The sequence below is a fragment of the Oreochromis niloticus genome, linkage group LG8 (genome assembly GCF_001858045.2).
Source record: "Oreochromis niloticus isolate F11D_XX linkage group LG8, O_niloticus_UMD_NMBU, whole genome shotgun sequence".
Taxonomy (NCBI): domain Eukaryota; kingdom Metazoa; phylum Chordata; class Actinopteri; order Cichliformes; family Cichlidae; genus Oreochromis; species Oreochromis niloticus.
In genome coordinates this window covers 10,919,424-10,937,745 of record NC_031973.2, presented here as the reverse complement: position 1 = coordinate 10,937,745, position 18,322 = coordinate 10,919,424, and the positions used below count along the sequence as shown (strand labels likewise).

Here is an 18,322-nt window from a genome sequence, read left to right as displayed (position 1 = left end):
TAATTGAGATACAATTCCCTTGCCACATGACAAAAAGGTTGGGAACCACTTTTCTAAATAAACCAAATCAAATGTTTTGCATTGAATTACGTTCAACTACTCATTTAACATAGCTAAATATCACAGTGACACCGATTTGATTTATTAATAGTGGACAACTTTTAAATACTAAGCTGAATGATGCTAATGTAAATTTCATTTGAACACAACAAATAATTTAGCTGCAAAATATTAAAACAAAGAAATCAGCTTAGGTTGGGTGATAAACCCGCTGTCTCTTCTCCCCACAGAGCAACAGACGGTGGTTCTTCTGCCCAGATCCTCTTCTGCCTCCAAGACATACTTGCCCATCCCAGTTGACCACCTAGAGGAGGAATACAGGCTCCGCTCAGCTGATGATGGCAAGCTGTTCAGGGAGGAGTACAATGTAAGCCGCCTCACTTCTATTTTTTTTTTCTTCGAAGTTAGATTAGCGGTAGTTAGCGGTAGTCACAAAGCAGTTTTGTGTGGTTTAAACAATCAGAGTAATGCTTACATCAGGCATGTGATGAGGCAGGGCCATTATGGTGCATTCATGTGCATTTGTCGGATTTAAATATTGGTTCACTTTTTTGCTTTTTTAAACACACTGCAAGTGCCTACCCACCTCTAATTCTATGCATGATTTACCAGTGAAATTTAGTTACTTACATTTTAAATCTTCGCACACTGTTACTCTGTGCGAAGGTTTAAAATGGTCAAACTTTGTCATATCTGTGTTGTGGCAACAAAACTATCACAAACTATCCAAAACTGGACTGAAAGGGTTTTCCCATAACTGTAATGTTCTCCATGTTCATACATGAGCAAGAGTTCAAAACCACGACTTACATGTGTATTTTTGTTCAGGGAAAACTACGGGAGCTTTATTTGTCGCACCTCCCATGACACATAACTGATCTGATACTGGTCTGATACATACACCCACACAGATGGAAAAATACCCCTACGTCTATTTGTGTCTATGATTTAGGATCTGCGTCAAAATAAAGAGTATGATTCATGCTTTATGTTAACACGTTGAAGTACGATTTCATTTAGACGGTTTATCAGTACAGACAGAGGAAGCTGAAGTTCTCAGCTTTTAATGGAGAACTGTTTATGGTAGGCAGCAGAGGAAGTGCCTACACTGAGACTGAACAAAGCCTTGCATAGAGCAGAACACAATGCACTGGCCGCGAGCTGCTGACGAATCATTTTTCATTATGTGCGCGTATATTCAAAACCATCATTTTATTTTGCAGTCCTTGCCAGGGGGTAATCCCCAAGGGACATATGAAGAGGCAAACAAGGAAGAAAATAAGGAGAAGAACAGATACCCCAACATCCTTCCCTGTGAGTATACTTTCTGTTCAGTTTTCTGAGTCACACCTACAAGCTCACAGCTTCCTGTCCCATGTGTCACATGCCTCAAATACTCTTGTTTCCCTTGCAACAGTAGATTCTTCTGAAGAGTTTGTGTGCGCATTTGCAATGAAGTAGTTTCATCACTGTTCATTTTTCCTTCTGCTGCTTTTCACAATGCATCACGGTTTAGGGTTTTTTTAAACTGTTCTTCACCTTAAATAAATGGTTTGAATTCCATGGAAACATGTTCATTTGCTTTCTAGGCAAGAGCTACCATTTATTTTAATACAAACCTTCTAGTCACCCTATCACAAAGACTTGAAATATATACTTCCTATACTTTTACAGAGCCATATTTCTATTTTTGGACTCTTCAGAATAATCCTCATCTTATGCTTGGCCTTGGTGTAGCTCCACCCCCCACCCCCACTCAGGCTTTACGCCAGCTGTATTATGATTGGCTGCACCTTGCAAGCTGAAAGTTTGAACATCAGGTTGGAGGGGCTGCTGTGCTGACACAGAGCTATGACCACGTTAATGACAGATTAGTGATTGTTTGAAGCCAGATTTGTGAAATACAGATTTTATAGAATTTATAATGAGACCAGGTTAAATAATTACTTAATTTCAAGGGGAAGTGGTAAACAGACATGTAACAACAAAGGTGGTTACTTTCTTCGGTTCTTATGTCATAGTGTTTCATATAGTCCTTGCTGTGTTAGCTCTCCAGATCAGCAATCACAGTACGTCTCTGCGCTATCAACGAGCAGCTGCGTTGTCTCTGCAGAGCCAAAACATCCAATTCCATCAAAAACACTCAGGTCATTGTACTTAGACAGACTCCACTGAGAGAAAACTGTTTCAGGCCTTCTTAAAAAGAGACCAAATACCAAAACGATGACATTGGGAATTACTTGAACATACACTGAGTGCAGTATTTTCAGCTTTCTCCAGGTTTAAGGGAATAAGGGTCTGCTGTAAATATATACAAATAGTGTAAACAAATGACAGTAAACCAGAAGAGCCTTCAGCAAGTTACTGTTTGTTTAAAGGCTTAAGGCCAAGTTAGTCAGACAGTCTGCTGATTGTGGCTTTAGACTGCACAGACATGCTTTAATCTTCTCATCCAGCCATCTCCAAGAAAGCAAAAGTATATTTCTCAAAATATATATATATTTTTTAAAGTATCATTTTTAATAATGTAGTAATGATGCACATTGTAAACTGATTTAAAAGTTACATTTTTGCTAAATTTGTGGTATTTTTCATTGCAGATGATCATTCTAGAGTGGTGTTAACAGAGCTGGAGGGAAATCCCTGTTCAGACTATGTGAATGCCTCTTACATTGATGTGAGTCCTTTTTGTGCCAAAATAGTGAATTTGAGCTTGAACTCTTGAGCATTTAAATACTTGTCTGATCTCTACCATTCTTTAAATTCAGGTGAAAAACAGTGAAGATTATTAACCCTTTTTTTTTATTTTTTAAAAAAATAGGGTTACACGGAAAAGAACAAATTCATAGGCGCACAAGGTAAGCTTTAGGGCATTTAGAAACATGACATAATTATCTCTCTATATATCTAGTTTTAAATTGTGGTTTAATTTATTTTTTTCTTGGGGGGGGGGATCTGTTAGGTCCAAAAGAAGACACTGTAGCAGATTTCTGGCGGATGATTTGGGAGCAGAAAGTATCAACCATTGTTATGTTGACAAATCTGAAAGAAAGAAAAGAAGTAAGTGATTTTAAACGTTGTTCATAACAACCAGTGCTTCAGTCGTCATGTGGTCTCTACAGCTATGACTACAGTGTTTGCTTCTCCCACCAACTCGCGTCTCTAACTGCATTTTGGACAAGGGAAGTGAAAAGTAAAGTTTCCCTGAAGCACATTTAAATATAGATTTCATTGGTTATGGTCAAAGGTGGTGTCAGATGATGTTATCTTGTCTGACGCCTGTTTCTCTGCTACAAGTTAAGGGAAAAAGTATTTTCCCTGTTCCTGATTTCTTATTTACTTTCTTATTGTTGCACTTACATGTTTCATATCAAACAAATTTCCATATTAAACAAAAATAACCGGATTAAATACAAAATGTAGTTTTGAATTAATGATTTAATTTATTAACGGGGAAAAAAGCTATCCTGCGTTGTTTTTATATAATATGTAACTGTACACAGACTTTACAAAAGGTTTGCACTGCATAGTGTCTTTCTTATATCTTCCTTCATCTTGAACACTGACCTTAACTGAAGCAAGTGAGGCCTGCAGTTCTTTAAATGTTGCTCGGCATCTTTTTATGACATCTTCGATGAGTCTGCGATGTGTACTTTTGGTAGGCCACCCACTTCTGGGAAGGTTAATGACTGTTACAAGTTTTCTCCACTTGTGAATAATGGTTCACTGAAGTCACAAAGCCTTAGAAATGGCTTTGTAACCTTTTCCAGACTGATATATGCTAATGACTTTATTTTGTATTTGTTCTTTGAGTTTCTTTAGATCGTAGCATGATGCTGTCATGGTGGTTTCAGCGTACCACATTTTATTAAACAGGTTCTATTTAAGGTATTTTTTGATTCAATTACTTTTTCACACGTGGTCAGGTAGGTTTTTATAGCTTTTTTCCCTTAATAAATGGAATGAGGATTTAATCATTATTTAAACAACTGCATTTTGTATTTACTTGGATTATTGTTGTCTAACATTAAAGATTTGTTTGATCTGAAGTGTGGCAAATATGCAAAACACTAAAATCAGTAAGCAGGTAAATACTTTTTCACAGCACTGTACTTAAAAGTGTTTTTACTGTGAGCAAAGGCGACTTTATTAACAAAGGATCAATAAAAACAGGGGAGTATTAAAAGGTGTTAATGTGTTCAAATCAGCTGTTATATAATATGTGATAAAGTCCTCCAAGGTAGTATCATAATCAAGTAAAAATAGATATGGAGTGGTTTCAGCTCTCACATATACTAAACTGCTTGCTTACAGACGGAAGGCATGCAAGTTACCCATTTGTCTTAATAAAGGAAGCTCTTTTAGATGTGTCACAGACAGCTGCTTTGATCATTTATTCATTACAGCACAGCGTCTCCGTGGTTATAGAAAGAGGGTCCTGGGTTCGAACCGGGAGATTTGGTTTTCTCCTGCCATCAAAAACATGCTAATCGTGTTAATTTCCATCACTGCACCACTTACAAAGACACAGCTTTATATTTAAGATGGCAAAAGCCAGAGAATCATTTTTGCTATGTAGATCGGTAAAAGCGAATACTAATATTAATGGATATGATCTCTCTGCAGGACAAATGTTACCAGTACTGGCCAGACCAGGGTTGTTGGACTTACGGAAATGTGAGGGTAGCGGTCGATGACTTCACAGTCCTGGTGGATTACACCATACGCAAGTTCTGTGTGCAATATGTAAGTTTTGACCATTGACTCTGTTATTATTGCGCATAGTATGCATAAATTATAAATTGTGGTTAATTTTTTGTGATAGTCCAGTTAGTCTTAATTGGCTTAAAATTTTAGCAAATATATCCAGAACTATGAATAAAATCAGTTGCCACCATGACGCTGGTTAGCGTTACCACGATTTCTTAACAGCTTCCTGTCTAGTCTTTAAACTCAATGCATAACACATAACACTTGGCTACAATTAAACAAAGTTTTACCACTCATAATAAAGCAGAATCCATCCATTATCAGAGCATTATGTTGTATTTATCACCACCCATCCGTTTTCCCAAGTCTTCTTAGGGGTAACATGGTTCTGTTACCCATATGCTGAAACAACACAGTAATACACTGAAGCCTTATGACGCTTCCCATAACTTAGTAGAACTCTATCCAGACATTCTACTTCTTTTGGAGTCAGTGTAACAGATCCAAAGATCCCCAACAGAAAATGATAAAGCTGCAACTATATGAAAAACTAAAATTACTCCAGACTGCTGCACAATATCTTCAAAGGATTTCAGTGCACCATTATAATATATAAATCCCCCAAAACTCTACTCTTATTAAGCCATTCCTTCCAGTAGTAGGGGCGGATTTACCTACATATAATTTTGGGCTCTACTAAATACTAGATGTTACATTCAAATATGAATCCAAGTCAAACAGTCGGACCACTTTGGTCCAAATTTGTCTTAGAGGAACAATTATTGGGTTTGTTTTTGCTTCCCTGGGTGGTTTGGTAGAAAGACTTTACAGGGTTGATAATGATCTTCAACAGAATGCTCAACCAACTAGAGATAATGGCTTCCTCCCCCCCTCTTGTGTCTATTTAGCAGGCCAGTGATGCCGCTAAGACTCCCCGCCTCGTCACCCAGCTCCATTTCACCAGCTGGCCTGACTTTGGAGTTCCTTTCTCCCCAATTGGAATGCTCAAGTTTCTCAAAAAGGTCAAGTCAGTAAATCCCGACTTCGCTGGGCCCATTGTGGTCCACTGCAGGTATGCAAGAGCAGAGCTAATGTGGCCTAATGTTCAGTATTTTGCTGTTTACTCCTAATGGTTTTAATTATCCAATTTGTTTCTATGGAGATCAATGTATTATGCTTAAACATCCCCTTTGTATATGTGTGGGCAAGCAATCTGTCTGCTAAAGATGGAAACATTTGGAGTGACTATAGCAATACATGTGTTTACAAGCACAGATGTTGCTTTGTTCCCTCCTGATGTCTGTTAACATGCTAGTGTCAGCTGAGGATTATGGTTCACTCAGCTCAGTGTGTCATTTGTTTTCCATCTCCAGTGCTGGTGTTGGGAGGACGGGAACCTTCATTGTAATAGATGCCATGATTGAAATGATGCATGCAGAGCAGAAAATCGACGTGTTTGGGTTTGTCTCCAAGATACGAGAGCAGCGCTCGCAACTCATCCAGACAGATGTGAGTTGGAGAGGGATTATGTTAGCCACATGACGTAATGCTAACACCTGGCATGTGTGTGGGACATGCGAATTATCCTTTACAGTAAATCATCTGAAAATATGCCCGTGCATAGTGTGTGTTATTTATCTGTGTGTATTTTCCCTCCAGATGCAGTACTCATTCGTCTATCAGGCCTTGCTTGAATACTACCTCTATGGAGACACAGAACTGGATGTTTCATCTCTGGAAGGTCATCTGCAGAAACTACACAACACCTTTAATGATGGTGATCGGATTGGCCTGGAGGAAGAGTTTAAGGTAGAACCTCTTTTTACATTTAGACGCATAAAGGCTCTTATCTAACAAACTCTCACACAATATTACAGACTACACTTAGAAATCTCTAAAGATATCCTAACGAAAGTGCAGTTGTTTCTTTATTAGTCATTTTAACTTATTAAGGTTTTCATTTGTTGGTTGAAACACTTTTAATAAATGTTATGAAGCATGTGAAATTTCTGGGAAATAGGAACCTGCCCACACAGGCACTAAAAATATACACTAATAAAAAAAAACAAAAAAACTCTAGATTTTTCAATCTCCTTCAGTCATATCACTTCAAAGAACATATAGTGCAGTCAAAAGCTACTTACCTTCTTCCCCATTTCTATTTTTTTCTCTTGCATATTTGTCACGTTTCAAATCAAACAGCTCAAACAAATTTTGATGATCTGAAACCACTCGTCTTCAAAATCAGCAAAGAAGAACAACTCTGCAGAAAACTGGTTGTCTGCAGGTTTTTTTTGCCAAGGGTGTCAAAACTCTGTTATTAGGTTTAGACAAGATGGGTACGCATAGATAGCTGGTTTCCTCTTAATAAATGAATTCATGAAAACTGCCTTTTTATTTCCTTTGGTTATTTTTGTCTAAATGAAAGTTGGTTAGATCTGAAAATACATAAACGAAAATAAGAAATCGGCACACCACTGCACAAGTCAAACCTGACTTGTATACATTCCTCCATTGCTTTACGAGTACTCAATTGTGCTACAAAACAGTCATTATGATTTATCATTAATATTGTAGCTTCTTTTTTCCCCCTATTGTGATTCAAAAGCCAAAGTTGTAACATTTAGATTTTCCTTGCTTGACCCCTGTTTAGAAACTGACCAACATGCGCATAATGAAAGAGAACATGAGAACAGGAAACCTCCCAGCCAACATGAAGAAGAACAGAGTTCTGCAAATTATTCCCTGTAAGTAAGATGAAATCCATACAAATAACCAACTTATGTCAAATTTCGAGCTGCAGATTACGTTGCCTGCAGCTGCAGCTAGAATGTTTTTTCTAATCCTGTCCCTTGCAGTACTTACTATACCATACTCCTAATTTCAACGTGTTTTCGAGCTGCTTTAATCTACGTGTTTATGATGTACTGTTTCCATTTCAGATGACTTCAACAGAGTAATTCTTTCCATGAGAAGAGGTCAAGAGTACACAGATTATGTCAATGCCTCTTTTATAGATGTGAGCATATTTTATTTCCTAATTTCTTCTTTCTGAGGTTTTAAGGTTTTTGTGTTGACACAAATAATTGTACCGATGAAGCTTTAGATTATACTGATAAAGTCTTTTATATTTTGATGTGACTCAGGGCTACAGACACAAGGACTACTACATCGCCACACAGGGCCCTCTGCAGCACACAGTGGAGGATTTTTGGAGAATGGTGTGGGAGTGGAAATGTCACTCCATAGTCATGCTCACTGAGCTCCAGGAGAGGGAGCAGGTAAGCTGCAGTAACTGATCGCTGCAAGCCAGCTATGATTGATGGCTTTAATAAACACAACAAATACACAACATAAAACGTCCCTGTTCTGATTTCCTGCCTTTGTCACAAAACTGTACATTTATTTAAGTTCATATTTATGAAGTATTTAACTTGTTAAACTGCAGTTTGTTTTATTCATCGCTGTGAGTAAACACACTTTCATCTGTTTTGCAGGACAAATGTTGCCAATACTGGCCGACAGAGGACTCAGTCACCTATGGAGACTACACGGTAGAGCTAAAGGGAGACACCCTGTGTGAAACCTTTAGCCTACGAGACTTGGTACTCACCTTTGTTCCGGTAAGCAAATTAAGCCTGTCCTATCAATACAGGCAAATGTAACATGCCTGCACTGCGTCTTTATCAGTTATCGTGTTATAAAGGCTTTTATTGATCCTTCATGCAGTTCCTTTATATAAAATAGTTGTTTTTTATAATATGAAAATTGAACAAGTGAGATTGTTTCCATTTTCACAACATAAAATAACTCCATTACAAGTTCTGAATTCTCGCCAAATTAAACAAAGTATCAAATAAAAACAGAACCACCCCATTCCCTCCTAAATTTACCCCCTAAAATGTAAAATGTGCACAAAGGCATACACTTATTTGAAAAAGAAGGTACACGCTTTCAATTCTGCAATTTCACGATCAGGATAGAACATAAAAAAATAAATAATTAAAAGCATCTGGCCATTAGCACGTCTTAAAATTAGGCAAATAGGACCCCAGATGAACACTACAACGTGATGCATTTACACCACGTCATTTAAAGAAAACTAAGCCAAACTGCAGAAACAGTCTGTCAGTCAGATTCAGTCAACAGTCAGAATGATTCTTAGTCATCAGTCCTACACTTTCTGTATGAATTTTTAAGCCAATCACTGTTAGAATATTGCTGTGCATGAGCTAATGTGGCTCCAGCTTTAGCTTTGGGGCAGATGTCCTCATGTTATGAATTTGCTGGGAGATCCACTGGTGGGAAGATTGGTGGCTGTGTTGAATGTTCTGATCTAAAGTTCGACTGATAGATACGATGATGATTTTGTTTATTTTCCTTTTTTTAAAGAAAGTCAATATATCTGATGATAATTTTTTACCTTTTACACACGCGAAACAGATTTGTTTCACATCCCTTATTCATTAGTCCTTACTAAGACGATATAGTGATGCAGTTTAAAAATAATACTGTTTTATTAACACATCAAGTCATGAATTACAGAGAATACGCGTGTACCCTCTGGTGGACAAACTATGTATTGTCTCGCTTCATTTATCAAGTGTTTTAAATGCTAAAACCAATAATAGCAGCAATCTCTCTCACTGCAGTTTAGTGTTTGTCAGTGAACTTATAGTGCTTCCCAGGAGCAGTTACCTAAGATCCCTGCTGATGTTTTGTGATGTATGCTTGTATTTACCTGATTTTTTAGACCTCTTATGGGAAAGTTTTGTTTTTTTTCCTATGTCCTGATACATAAAACCTTACAACTGAATAAGGGTGTACTATATATTTTTTAAATTGCAGTATTGCAATGATTTTCAAATCGTTTAAACTACAGATATTAGTGAAAATGGTATAAAGATATCAACAAGTTGAAATGACAGATTAGTTGCTTAGTACAGTGTTAGTTAAAAGATGAGTTAAAAGCAGGATTTTTTTTTTTTTTTAGAAAGTTAAAAGTATTTTTATCTTTGTAAAGCTAGACAGGATCTAACACAATTGTCCAACAACAACAAATCTCTAAGTGAGTATATCGAGCTCTCCGGGCTGCCAGAGGGAAAAAATGAGGATAGGAAGCGTTTAGGGTTATCAAGCGGGAGCCTCCCATCTCATATATTTTATTTAATTCGACCCGCATCACCTCTCAGAGGCTTTGTAGTACATTCCTGCCTCTCTGGGCCTCACCCATATGTCCACCACTCGTCTGCTGCACGTTTAACCTGTACTGACGTCACACTTGCCATTACGCTTTCATATGGTGCTAAATCATATTTGAACGATATTATGATATCTCATCCGCCTGTGGGTTTCCTCTCAAAGGAGAAGCAGACAAGGATGATCAGGCACTTCCACTTCCACGGCTGGCCAGAGATCGGAATCCCGGCCGAGGGGAAAGGCATGATCGACATTATCGCCGCAGTGCAGAAACAGCAGCAGCAGTCTGGGAACCACCCCATTGTTGTACACTGCAGGTACAACACATACAACTATATTCATATAAATATTATATACACTTATCTTGTCACATTTGTTGTCTCCTTTTATATCTGACAATATAAAATATAGAAATATTTTTGCATTGCAAACACTGTTCGCGCTTTGTGTGTCCTGCAGTGCTGGTGCAGGGCGAACAGGTACGTTCATTGCACTGAGCAATATATTGGAGCGAGTCAAGGCAGAAGGCCTGCTGGACGTGTTTCAAACTGTGAAGAGTTTACGCATGCAGAGGCCTCACATGGTCCAAACAGTGGTAAGTGGGTCCCAAATATTTAAAAGCACCAGAAAAATGTCTGATTTTGCTGATTTTGTAGGCAATTATGTGTCCGTCTTTAACCATCTGTCTTTTTGTTTTTATTCCCGTCCCACAGGAACAATATGACTTCTGCTACAGGGTGGTACAAGACTTTGTTGACATTTTCTCAGACTATGCCAATTTTAAATGATGAGATTTGCCTTAAACATGGTTTTTAAATGTTGTTTTCTAAAGCCAGTTTGTCAGTTTTATGCTTTTCTTTAACTTGGTTAAAATAATCTTCTATTTTGCTATGCACTTGTCCTACCATTAACTCCAGCTCCTTTCTCGCTGTAATATATGGTATGTCAGTCGATGAGAATTGTAAATGAAAAAGCTAGATTAATAATGTATATTTCACAACATGTATGATCATTTCTTCGTCATGAAGTGTTGTTTCAGAGTCCGATTTTAGTTTTGTTGTATAATATTGTACTTTAAATGTTTGTGTTATTTTGGATTGACCACATAATATTTTTAAAAGTTGTAGTTATTGTAAATGTATTTATGTATTGACAATGACATTCCTTTCTTTTATTTGGAGAAGATGGCAGGAATGTTAATATTTGTTTTATGTTGTAGTTAATTGTACACATACATTCTTTCATTTTGATGACTTCTGAGATTAGAGGTGATACTGAAACTGTTTTTCATTCTCCTCGAGCTACATGGCCATCACGATTGTGATGCTTTTTCCAATGGAAACTGTGTCTGAAAATGAATGAATGAATCACATCAACCATAATGCAGAGGGCATAAAGTTATGCACCAAAGGCTGAGGTGACGACACATCGGTTTTAGTTTGTTTTTTTAAAATATGGACTGAGGCAGAAGTTCAACAGACGTAGCAGAATCGCAAAAGATTCTTAAACTTTAACGTTTTGTACCTCAAAAGGTCGTGTAACTGCAGTGAACATGGATGTAACATAACTAGAGTCTGCCTTTTGTCTGTAGACAGCAAAAAGCATTTTGCTAAAGTGGCTGCACATTAACAAGCACACAACTAAGCCTTTTACCAAGAACCTGTAATACCGAAGAGCATGTTTACTGCTTTATTTGTATTTTAGACTAGAGTTTTACACAAATTAGTGCCATATGTACTTTTTAAAGACATGAAGTGTGGTCTTCAAATGTAGTAACTGCAGTATAATTTTACGATGCACAGTCACCATACAGGGAAGTAATAGAAGTTCATCATTAATCCTGAGTCCTGTAATGGCAAAAACCACAATATACTAATGTGGTGCTTCAGTGCCTGTCTAATGCCAGAGAAACAAAAACAGCCCATTATATCTACGTCTACTTCTTTGACATCTTTTAGATTCCATTGGTTTGTTTTGGCACAGTGGTAAAAATGAGGAAGCAGAATGTTTTAAATAAAAACTGTCCAGTGGAGTTTGAGTCTTTTGAAAGTATCTGAATGTTTGAGCTTTTCTGTGCATTTTTCTGAGGTAAATCCATCTGGTACTCCATTAAGCAATTTTGTTGATGCTGTATGTAAATATAGGCTGACATGACAAAGTGCTAACATTGTGAAATTCGCTGAGCAGCAAGAACCTGTCAAGTGATTGGTCATATTTCCATGTGCTAAATGTATATGTCTGTGGGAGATGTGAGGTTAAGCACAAGAAACAACCCGAGTCTATTTTTCCCATGGCTCCTTTTCTGTCCGTGCACCCCTTTTGAGAAACTCGAGGAGAGTCTGTTTAACCTACAGCTCTGCCTTTGCTATCTCTGTGGGTGGCCTATCCCTTTTTTGACTCTCAGTGTCTTTGAAATGCAAATTGCAATATTAAAATCTTCTGAAAATGCTGCGGGTGTCTCAAAAAAAATGTCTTCAATATGCAACAGCTTTTATGTTTCATTTCAAATTTAGGTGAGATACACAGGAGACAGCTTAAGCTGCCAGTTTTGTTTGTTTTGCTTTTGAATCAGTGACAGCGGGGTGTTCTTAATGCGATATTCGTGTGGAGAAAATACTGCATTCACTCTACATAACATAGTTGCACTTTAACTGTAAATTAGTGCTTTAACTTTCATATCAACTATCTGCCATGGTTTTTACACATTAATTATATGTTGTATCTTACTAATTAATCGACCTGGGTCAAGCTTAGGAGGTAGAGCGGATCATCTACTACTCGGGCGGTTGGTGGTTCGATCCCTGGCTGTTACAGTACACATGCCAAATATCCCTGGGAAAGATACTAACCCCAAGTTGCTCTCTGATGGAATGTGTGTGAATGTTTGATTCTCCTATGAATGCTTGTATGAATCGGTGAGAATGTATTAATGTTGTATAGAGCACTTTGGACTGGTTCCTATATAGTGCTTTTCTACTCTAACAAGTTTCCTAGAGCCCCGGATGTCTGCACGACAATAGGCATTAATAAAGTATTTCTGATTCTGATTTCCCAGCATACATTTTTACTCAAAGCAGGAATAGCATATAAACACTGGCCATTTCATTAGGTACACCTTTTCACCTGCTCATTAATGTAAATATCTAACTCAGCCAACCACGTGGGAGCCACTCAGTGCATTTAGGCACTCAATGCTCAGTGTGAACTGAGAAGCAGAATAGAGAAGAGGGGTGATTTAAGTGACTCTGAATGTGATGGTGCCAGACAGGCCAGTCTGAGTATTTCAGAAACTGCTGATCTGAGTTGTCTGGGAGAAAATGCCTTGCTTAATTCAGAGAAGCATGGATTGATGAGTTCAAGATGACAGGAAGGCAACATACAGGAAGGCCATGAAGTTAACGCCATTTTATGTGAATCGTAAGACAATAAAAATTTCTAAGTGTGCAGTTTACCTTCTCTTTTTAAGCAACAGTGGAGACATACCATAGACGAACACTAGCCACTAATATGCAAACATCAGAGAAAAACAGTAACGTCAATGTCTATACAAAAGACTGTTTTAAAAAAGAAAGCGAAAACCTCAAACTAATTCAAAACATACACAGCAACAAAGAGGATTTGTTTGTCCTTCCTCACTCTTCCTACACTTCCATTCTATAAAAAATGAAAAAGTTTTAGATTTTTTTACTTGTATATTTAGTTTAAGCCAACAGGGGGCAGTACACCTCAATCTATATGTAAAGAGTTTTTTAATTGAAGGGGCCATTGATCCCCATTAACTGTAACAATGCACATCACCAAAAAAGAAACTACAACAAGCTACACATAGGCATACAACACCATACCAAAAACCTATGTAAAACAAACAAAACAGCTCCTTACAACACATTATTCCCTGTATCAGGGTGAGCATTGTGACAATTATACATTTATTGTGATAGCAATTCATGTTAATAATTTCTACCTGCAGTTAAAAAAGTCATAGCAAATAGATACCATTTGAAAAACTATGTTTCCTTTTCTTAAACAAAAATAAAGTTTTTGGGGTTTCCTGGGTTATTAGTTTGGGGCTAGAATAATCACATCCCTCTATGCTATAATGTGCATTTCTGTACAAAATAATTGGGTATTAAAGCAATAATATTTTTCATAAATACAAGAGTAAACTAATTAACCAGTTAACCAGCCAAGACGTTTAGGCATCATTACAGTTTTTTTTGTATGCCCATAACAAAGGACAATACATGGCGTTTTATTTTGTACCATTTGCAGTTTTTTAATCTGATTCATTGCACAGCTTGAACATACTACTGGGCGATAATGAATATCAGCCAAAATGAAAGCCTGTCTGATTCTGGTGTCACAAATTTTGCACGTCTTTTAACTACAGAAATACCTGGACATATGTCAGAGACTGTCTATGCAGATAGTCAACTCATCTGATATATCTTTTAACTCTCCAGGTCAGGATGCAATCACACAAATACCAGTTACTAAGGGTTGCAGCAAGCAACTTACAGTAAATAGCACTAAAATCAACAAAGAAAAGTATTTTTTTGAACCCAATGTGTGTGTTATAGTTGTCGCTAGGAGTCTTTATTTATTTGGACTGAGCAGGGGAGATGTTATCAGAAGGAGTGCACAACTGGCTGGATGTCTCAAAGCTGTGAACACAGTGCCAATTTCACAACAATAGGACTCTGTCCTATTGTTCTTTACTCAGTCCTCGTTCTGAGTGTTTGCAGTCAAGCCCTGCATATTTGTGTTCTGCAATAATACTGATATTTTGATTACATAGAGCTGAAGTGAAGTTAATGGAGAGCCAGAGGGAGTGGGGAGGAGAATCCCGACGCAAGATGCATACAAGGATAAGTCTTGCTCTTTTTTCTTTTTTTTTTACAGTGTTTTGGGGTTTTAAACAGAGATCATTACATAATGAAAACATTGCTCCCTGTAGTTTCTCAGCAGTGCACACACACAGACTTTTTTTTTTAAAACTTCCTTGATTGGTGCAATTGCTTATGTTTGTCAAATTGCAGCTATTAATGGCACCGTGTTAGTGTGTTAGATTAACGTTTGAATATTATATTATGTTAGGGTTAGTTCAATTATTATTCTCAGTATTTCCAGTCCCACGCTTTCCACTTCAGACACTTGTTGTCAAAAACAAACTAAAAGGTTTAAAGCTAAGCTAAGCTAAGCTAAGCTAAGCTGTGATTATGGATATGGTTGTGGAAATATGCAAGACAAACTATATAGCTTAACATAACTATTGTACCACTACTATTCCTATGTATAGACACGTACACACTAAATATACATATGTATACATATACATACATATATTTATACCTGCACATGTCCATATACATAGAAGGTCCATTATGCATGAAGTGGTGAACATGGATGTTCACAGTGTCCAGTGAGTCATGACATCGTGATTGAGGAGTTAGAGTCTAACTGCTGTTGGGATGAATGATCTGCGAAAGCACTCCTTCCTGCAGCGAGGGTGTTTCAGTCTCTGACTAAAGGAGCTGCTCAGCACACTCACATACTCATGCAGTGGGTGATGTGGGTTGTTCATGATGGATGTCAGCTTTACCAACATCCTCCTCTCGTCAACCACCTCCACAGACTCCAGAGGACATCCCAGCATGGAGCTAGACCTCTGCACCAGTTTGTCAATCCTGCTCCTGTCCCTGTCCGTGCATCCACTCCCCCAGCAGGCCACTGCATAGAAAAGGGCAGATGCTACCACAGTGTCATAGAATGTCCTTAATAGAGTCCTGCAGACTCCGAAGGACCTCAGTCTCCTGAGCAGGTAGATTTGACTCTGGCCCTTCTTATACAGGATGTCTGTATTTGTAGTCCAGTCCAGTTTATTGTTGAGGTGAACACCCAGGTACTTATAAGAGTCCACTATCTCAATGTCTTTCCCTTGGATGCTCACCGGTGTTGTAGGGGGTGACTTCCTCCTGAAGTCTATGATCATCTCCTTTGTCTTGCCGGCGTTGATTTGGAGTTCGTTGGTCTCACACCAGCCAACAAAGTCACTGATGACTCCCCTGTATTCCTGATCATTCCAGTCTGATACGCATCCAATGATGGCTGTATCATCTGAGAACTTCTGTAGATGGCAATCGTCCGAATTATAACAGAAGTCTGAAGTGTAAAGGCTGAACAGGAAAGGTGAGAGAACCGTGCCCTGTGGTGCCCCCGTGCTACAGATTACCACCTCGGACACACAGTCATGGAGCCTCACATACTGTGGTCTGTTGGTAAGGTAGTCGATGGTCCATGCAGTCAGCTGTTTACCTCCAGCTTCCCTCTCAGTAGTGGTGTTGAAAGCACTGGGGAAGTCAAAAAACATGATCCTCACAGTGCTCCCCGCCTGCTCTAGGTGAGAGAGGGATTGGTGTAACAGGTAGATGACAGCGTCATCCACCCCAATTCTAGAACGGTAGGCGAACTGCAGGGGATCCATCACTGAACCCACCAGTGGCCGAAGGTGGTGCAGGATGAGCCTTTCCATGGTCTTCATCAAATGAGAAGTCAAGGCCACAGGCCTGAAGTGGTTGGGCTCCTTGGGGTGTGCGATTTTTGGCACCAGAACCACACAGAAAGTCTTCCACAGTTCAGGAACCCTCTCCGGGCTCAGGCTCAGTTTGAAGATGTACAGGGCCCCCTGACAGAGCTGGTCTGCACAGTTCCTAAGCAGTCTGGAGCAGATTCCATCCGGACCTGCTGCCTTCCTTGCCTTCGTCCTCTTGAGCTGACTTCTCACCTGATCAGCTGTGAAGTAGGTGTGAGGCTGGGCTGGAGTGGGGGGTTGGGCTGGTTCTGTTGTGGGTAGATGTGTGGATAGGGGTGAAGCAAGGTTGTGGTGAGAGGAGAGCTCAGGTGACAATGGCATTGTCAACCCTGGGGGGTTTGGAGCAGCAACTGGAGGGGGGTTGATGGAACCTGGGGGGTGGGAGAGGTGATAAGTGGGCCATTGTCAAATCTGTTGAAAAACAGATTCAAGTCGTTAACATGACAGAATTAAACCCCCCATCAACTTAGTGCTATCTGATCAGTTGTACCCTTTTTTTGTGGGACTTAAACTTTTTTTTACATTTGATATGAAACATGAAACAATGTCTGTTTAAATAATACTGTTTAAACAAAGTATTAATATTACACTCTGTAGATTCCTAAGAAAATGGTCAGCGTTGATAAGGGACTTTTTTCTGCTTTCCTTCAGTGTGTCATCTCCCTTTTCTTATGTCATATGTCACACAGCAGACATATTGTCCCACTTCCTGAGATCAACAGCAGACTTTCGGAATTTGCGAGTTATTGTGAAAATATCTTTTTATCTTTTCACCCACAACTGCAGCAGCTCCTCTCTACTGGCCAATCACAGCAGCTCCTCCATCACTTACAAAGCCAAGAAACGATATGCCTGACATTTTTTTTTTTTTAGAAGAGATCCAGATGCAAGATGGAAAACAGAAACATAAAATATTTTTTCAATTTCCAATAATGTTAATTTACATCAGCTGTGGCATAAATATTGGACTAGGTGGTGGTCTATTAAATTTGTTAAACTCTGTATGTGTGCTTACATAGCAAAAGGTTGCTGTCACCAGTCATTCAGGGAGGAGTAAAGTTAAGCAATTTTTGTCAAACAATTACATTTTCTATCCTTCAGAAAAAAACACAAGTGACAAAAAGCCTCTTTGTTGACAACTTCCACATCCTCGGGCAACCAGCGCCATGGTAACAATCCTCAGCAGGAAGAGTTGCTGCCCAAAAAAGGTCAGGATGAGTGAAGAAGTCACATGAATTATGTATTAACCCCCTAAACTGACTCCATTACTTTGGTTGACCCCAAGCTAATTCTGTTTTGTCATTCACAATGCCTTCCATTTTCTTTCTAGTATAATATGGAACATGAGCCATTTACAAGCAGGATGACATGAGATGTGACCTCTGTGCTGAAATGCTTTCATATGTAGCTTTGGAAAATAATTTCTGATTATACTGAGTACATGTCAAAAAAAAGTCTTGTCACTAGTTCTGTCACTTTGTCCAAAACAAGCTCAAGTTCCTTTGAAAACATCTCCTGAACACAGCAACTCTTTGAACCAACGAGATTTCAGCATTTCATAGAAATTATGGTAAATTATGGGTATTTAATCCTTTCCATGAAGGAAGTACAGAAGGAAAGGTGGAAAACAACTGAATTTAACAGTATTTAAAACTCAAGCAGCAGTCAAGAAACCATTCTTAAGGAAGGAAAACAGGAAGAAAAGGTTGGTATGCTATGTCAAAATACATAAGTACTGGATTGATAATCTATAATCTAACA

At 38.5% G+C, this 18,322-nt stretch overlaps 1 protein-coding gene across 7 annotated transcripts in view; it reads left to right on the top strand.

The window, feature by feature from the left end:
- The window catches only part of ptprea (protein tyrosine phosphatase receptor type Ea), a 57,920-nt gene extending 45,502 nt beyond the window's left edge, over positions 1–12,418 (top strand). For 6 of the 7 annotated variants that reach the window (XM_019362506.2, XM_025909516.1, XM_013269521.3 and 3 more), the window contains 16 exons: positions 291–427; positions 1,284–1,374; positions 2,661–2,737; positions 2,882–2,918; positions 3,023–3,120; positions 4,687–4,806; positions 5,679–5,842; positions 6,144–6,279; positions 6,430–6,579; positions 7,424–7,517; positions 7,713–7,789; positions 7,917–8,051; positions 8,268–8,393; positions 10,135–10,286; positions 10,429–10,564; positions 10,683–12,418. In XM_019362506.2, the coding sequence (XP_019218051.1) occupies positions 291–427; positions 1,284–1,374; positions 2,661–2,737; positions 2,882–2,918; positions 3,023–3,120; positions 4,687–4,806; positions 5,679–5,842; positions 6,144–6,279; positions 6,430–6,579; positions 7,424–7,517; positions 7,713–7,789; positions 7,917–8,051; positions 8,268–8,393; positions 10,135–10,286; positions 10,429–10,564; positions 10,683–10,757 (1,805 nt within the window). In that variant the 3' untranslated portion in view covers positions 10,758–12,418. The remainder of the gene's footprint in view (positions 1–290; positions 428–1,283; positions 1,375–2,660; positions 2,738–2,881; positions 2,919–3,022; positions 3,121–4,686; positions 4,807–5,678; positions 5,843–6,143; positions 6,280–6,429; positions 6,580–7,423; positions 7,518–7,712; positions 7,790–7,916; positions 8,052–8,267; positions 8,394–10,134; positions 10,287–10,428; positions 10,565–10,682) is intronic. The other variant, XM_025909517.1, reaches the window with a different exon arrangement.
- Positions 12,419–18,322: the final 5,904 nt, after the last annotated feature.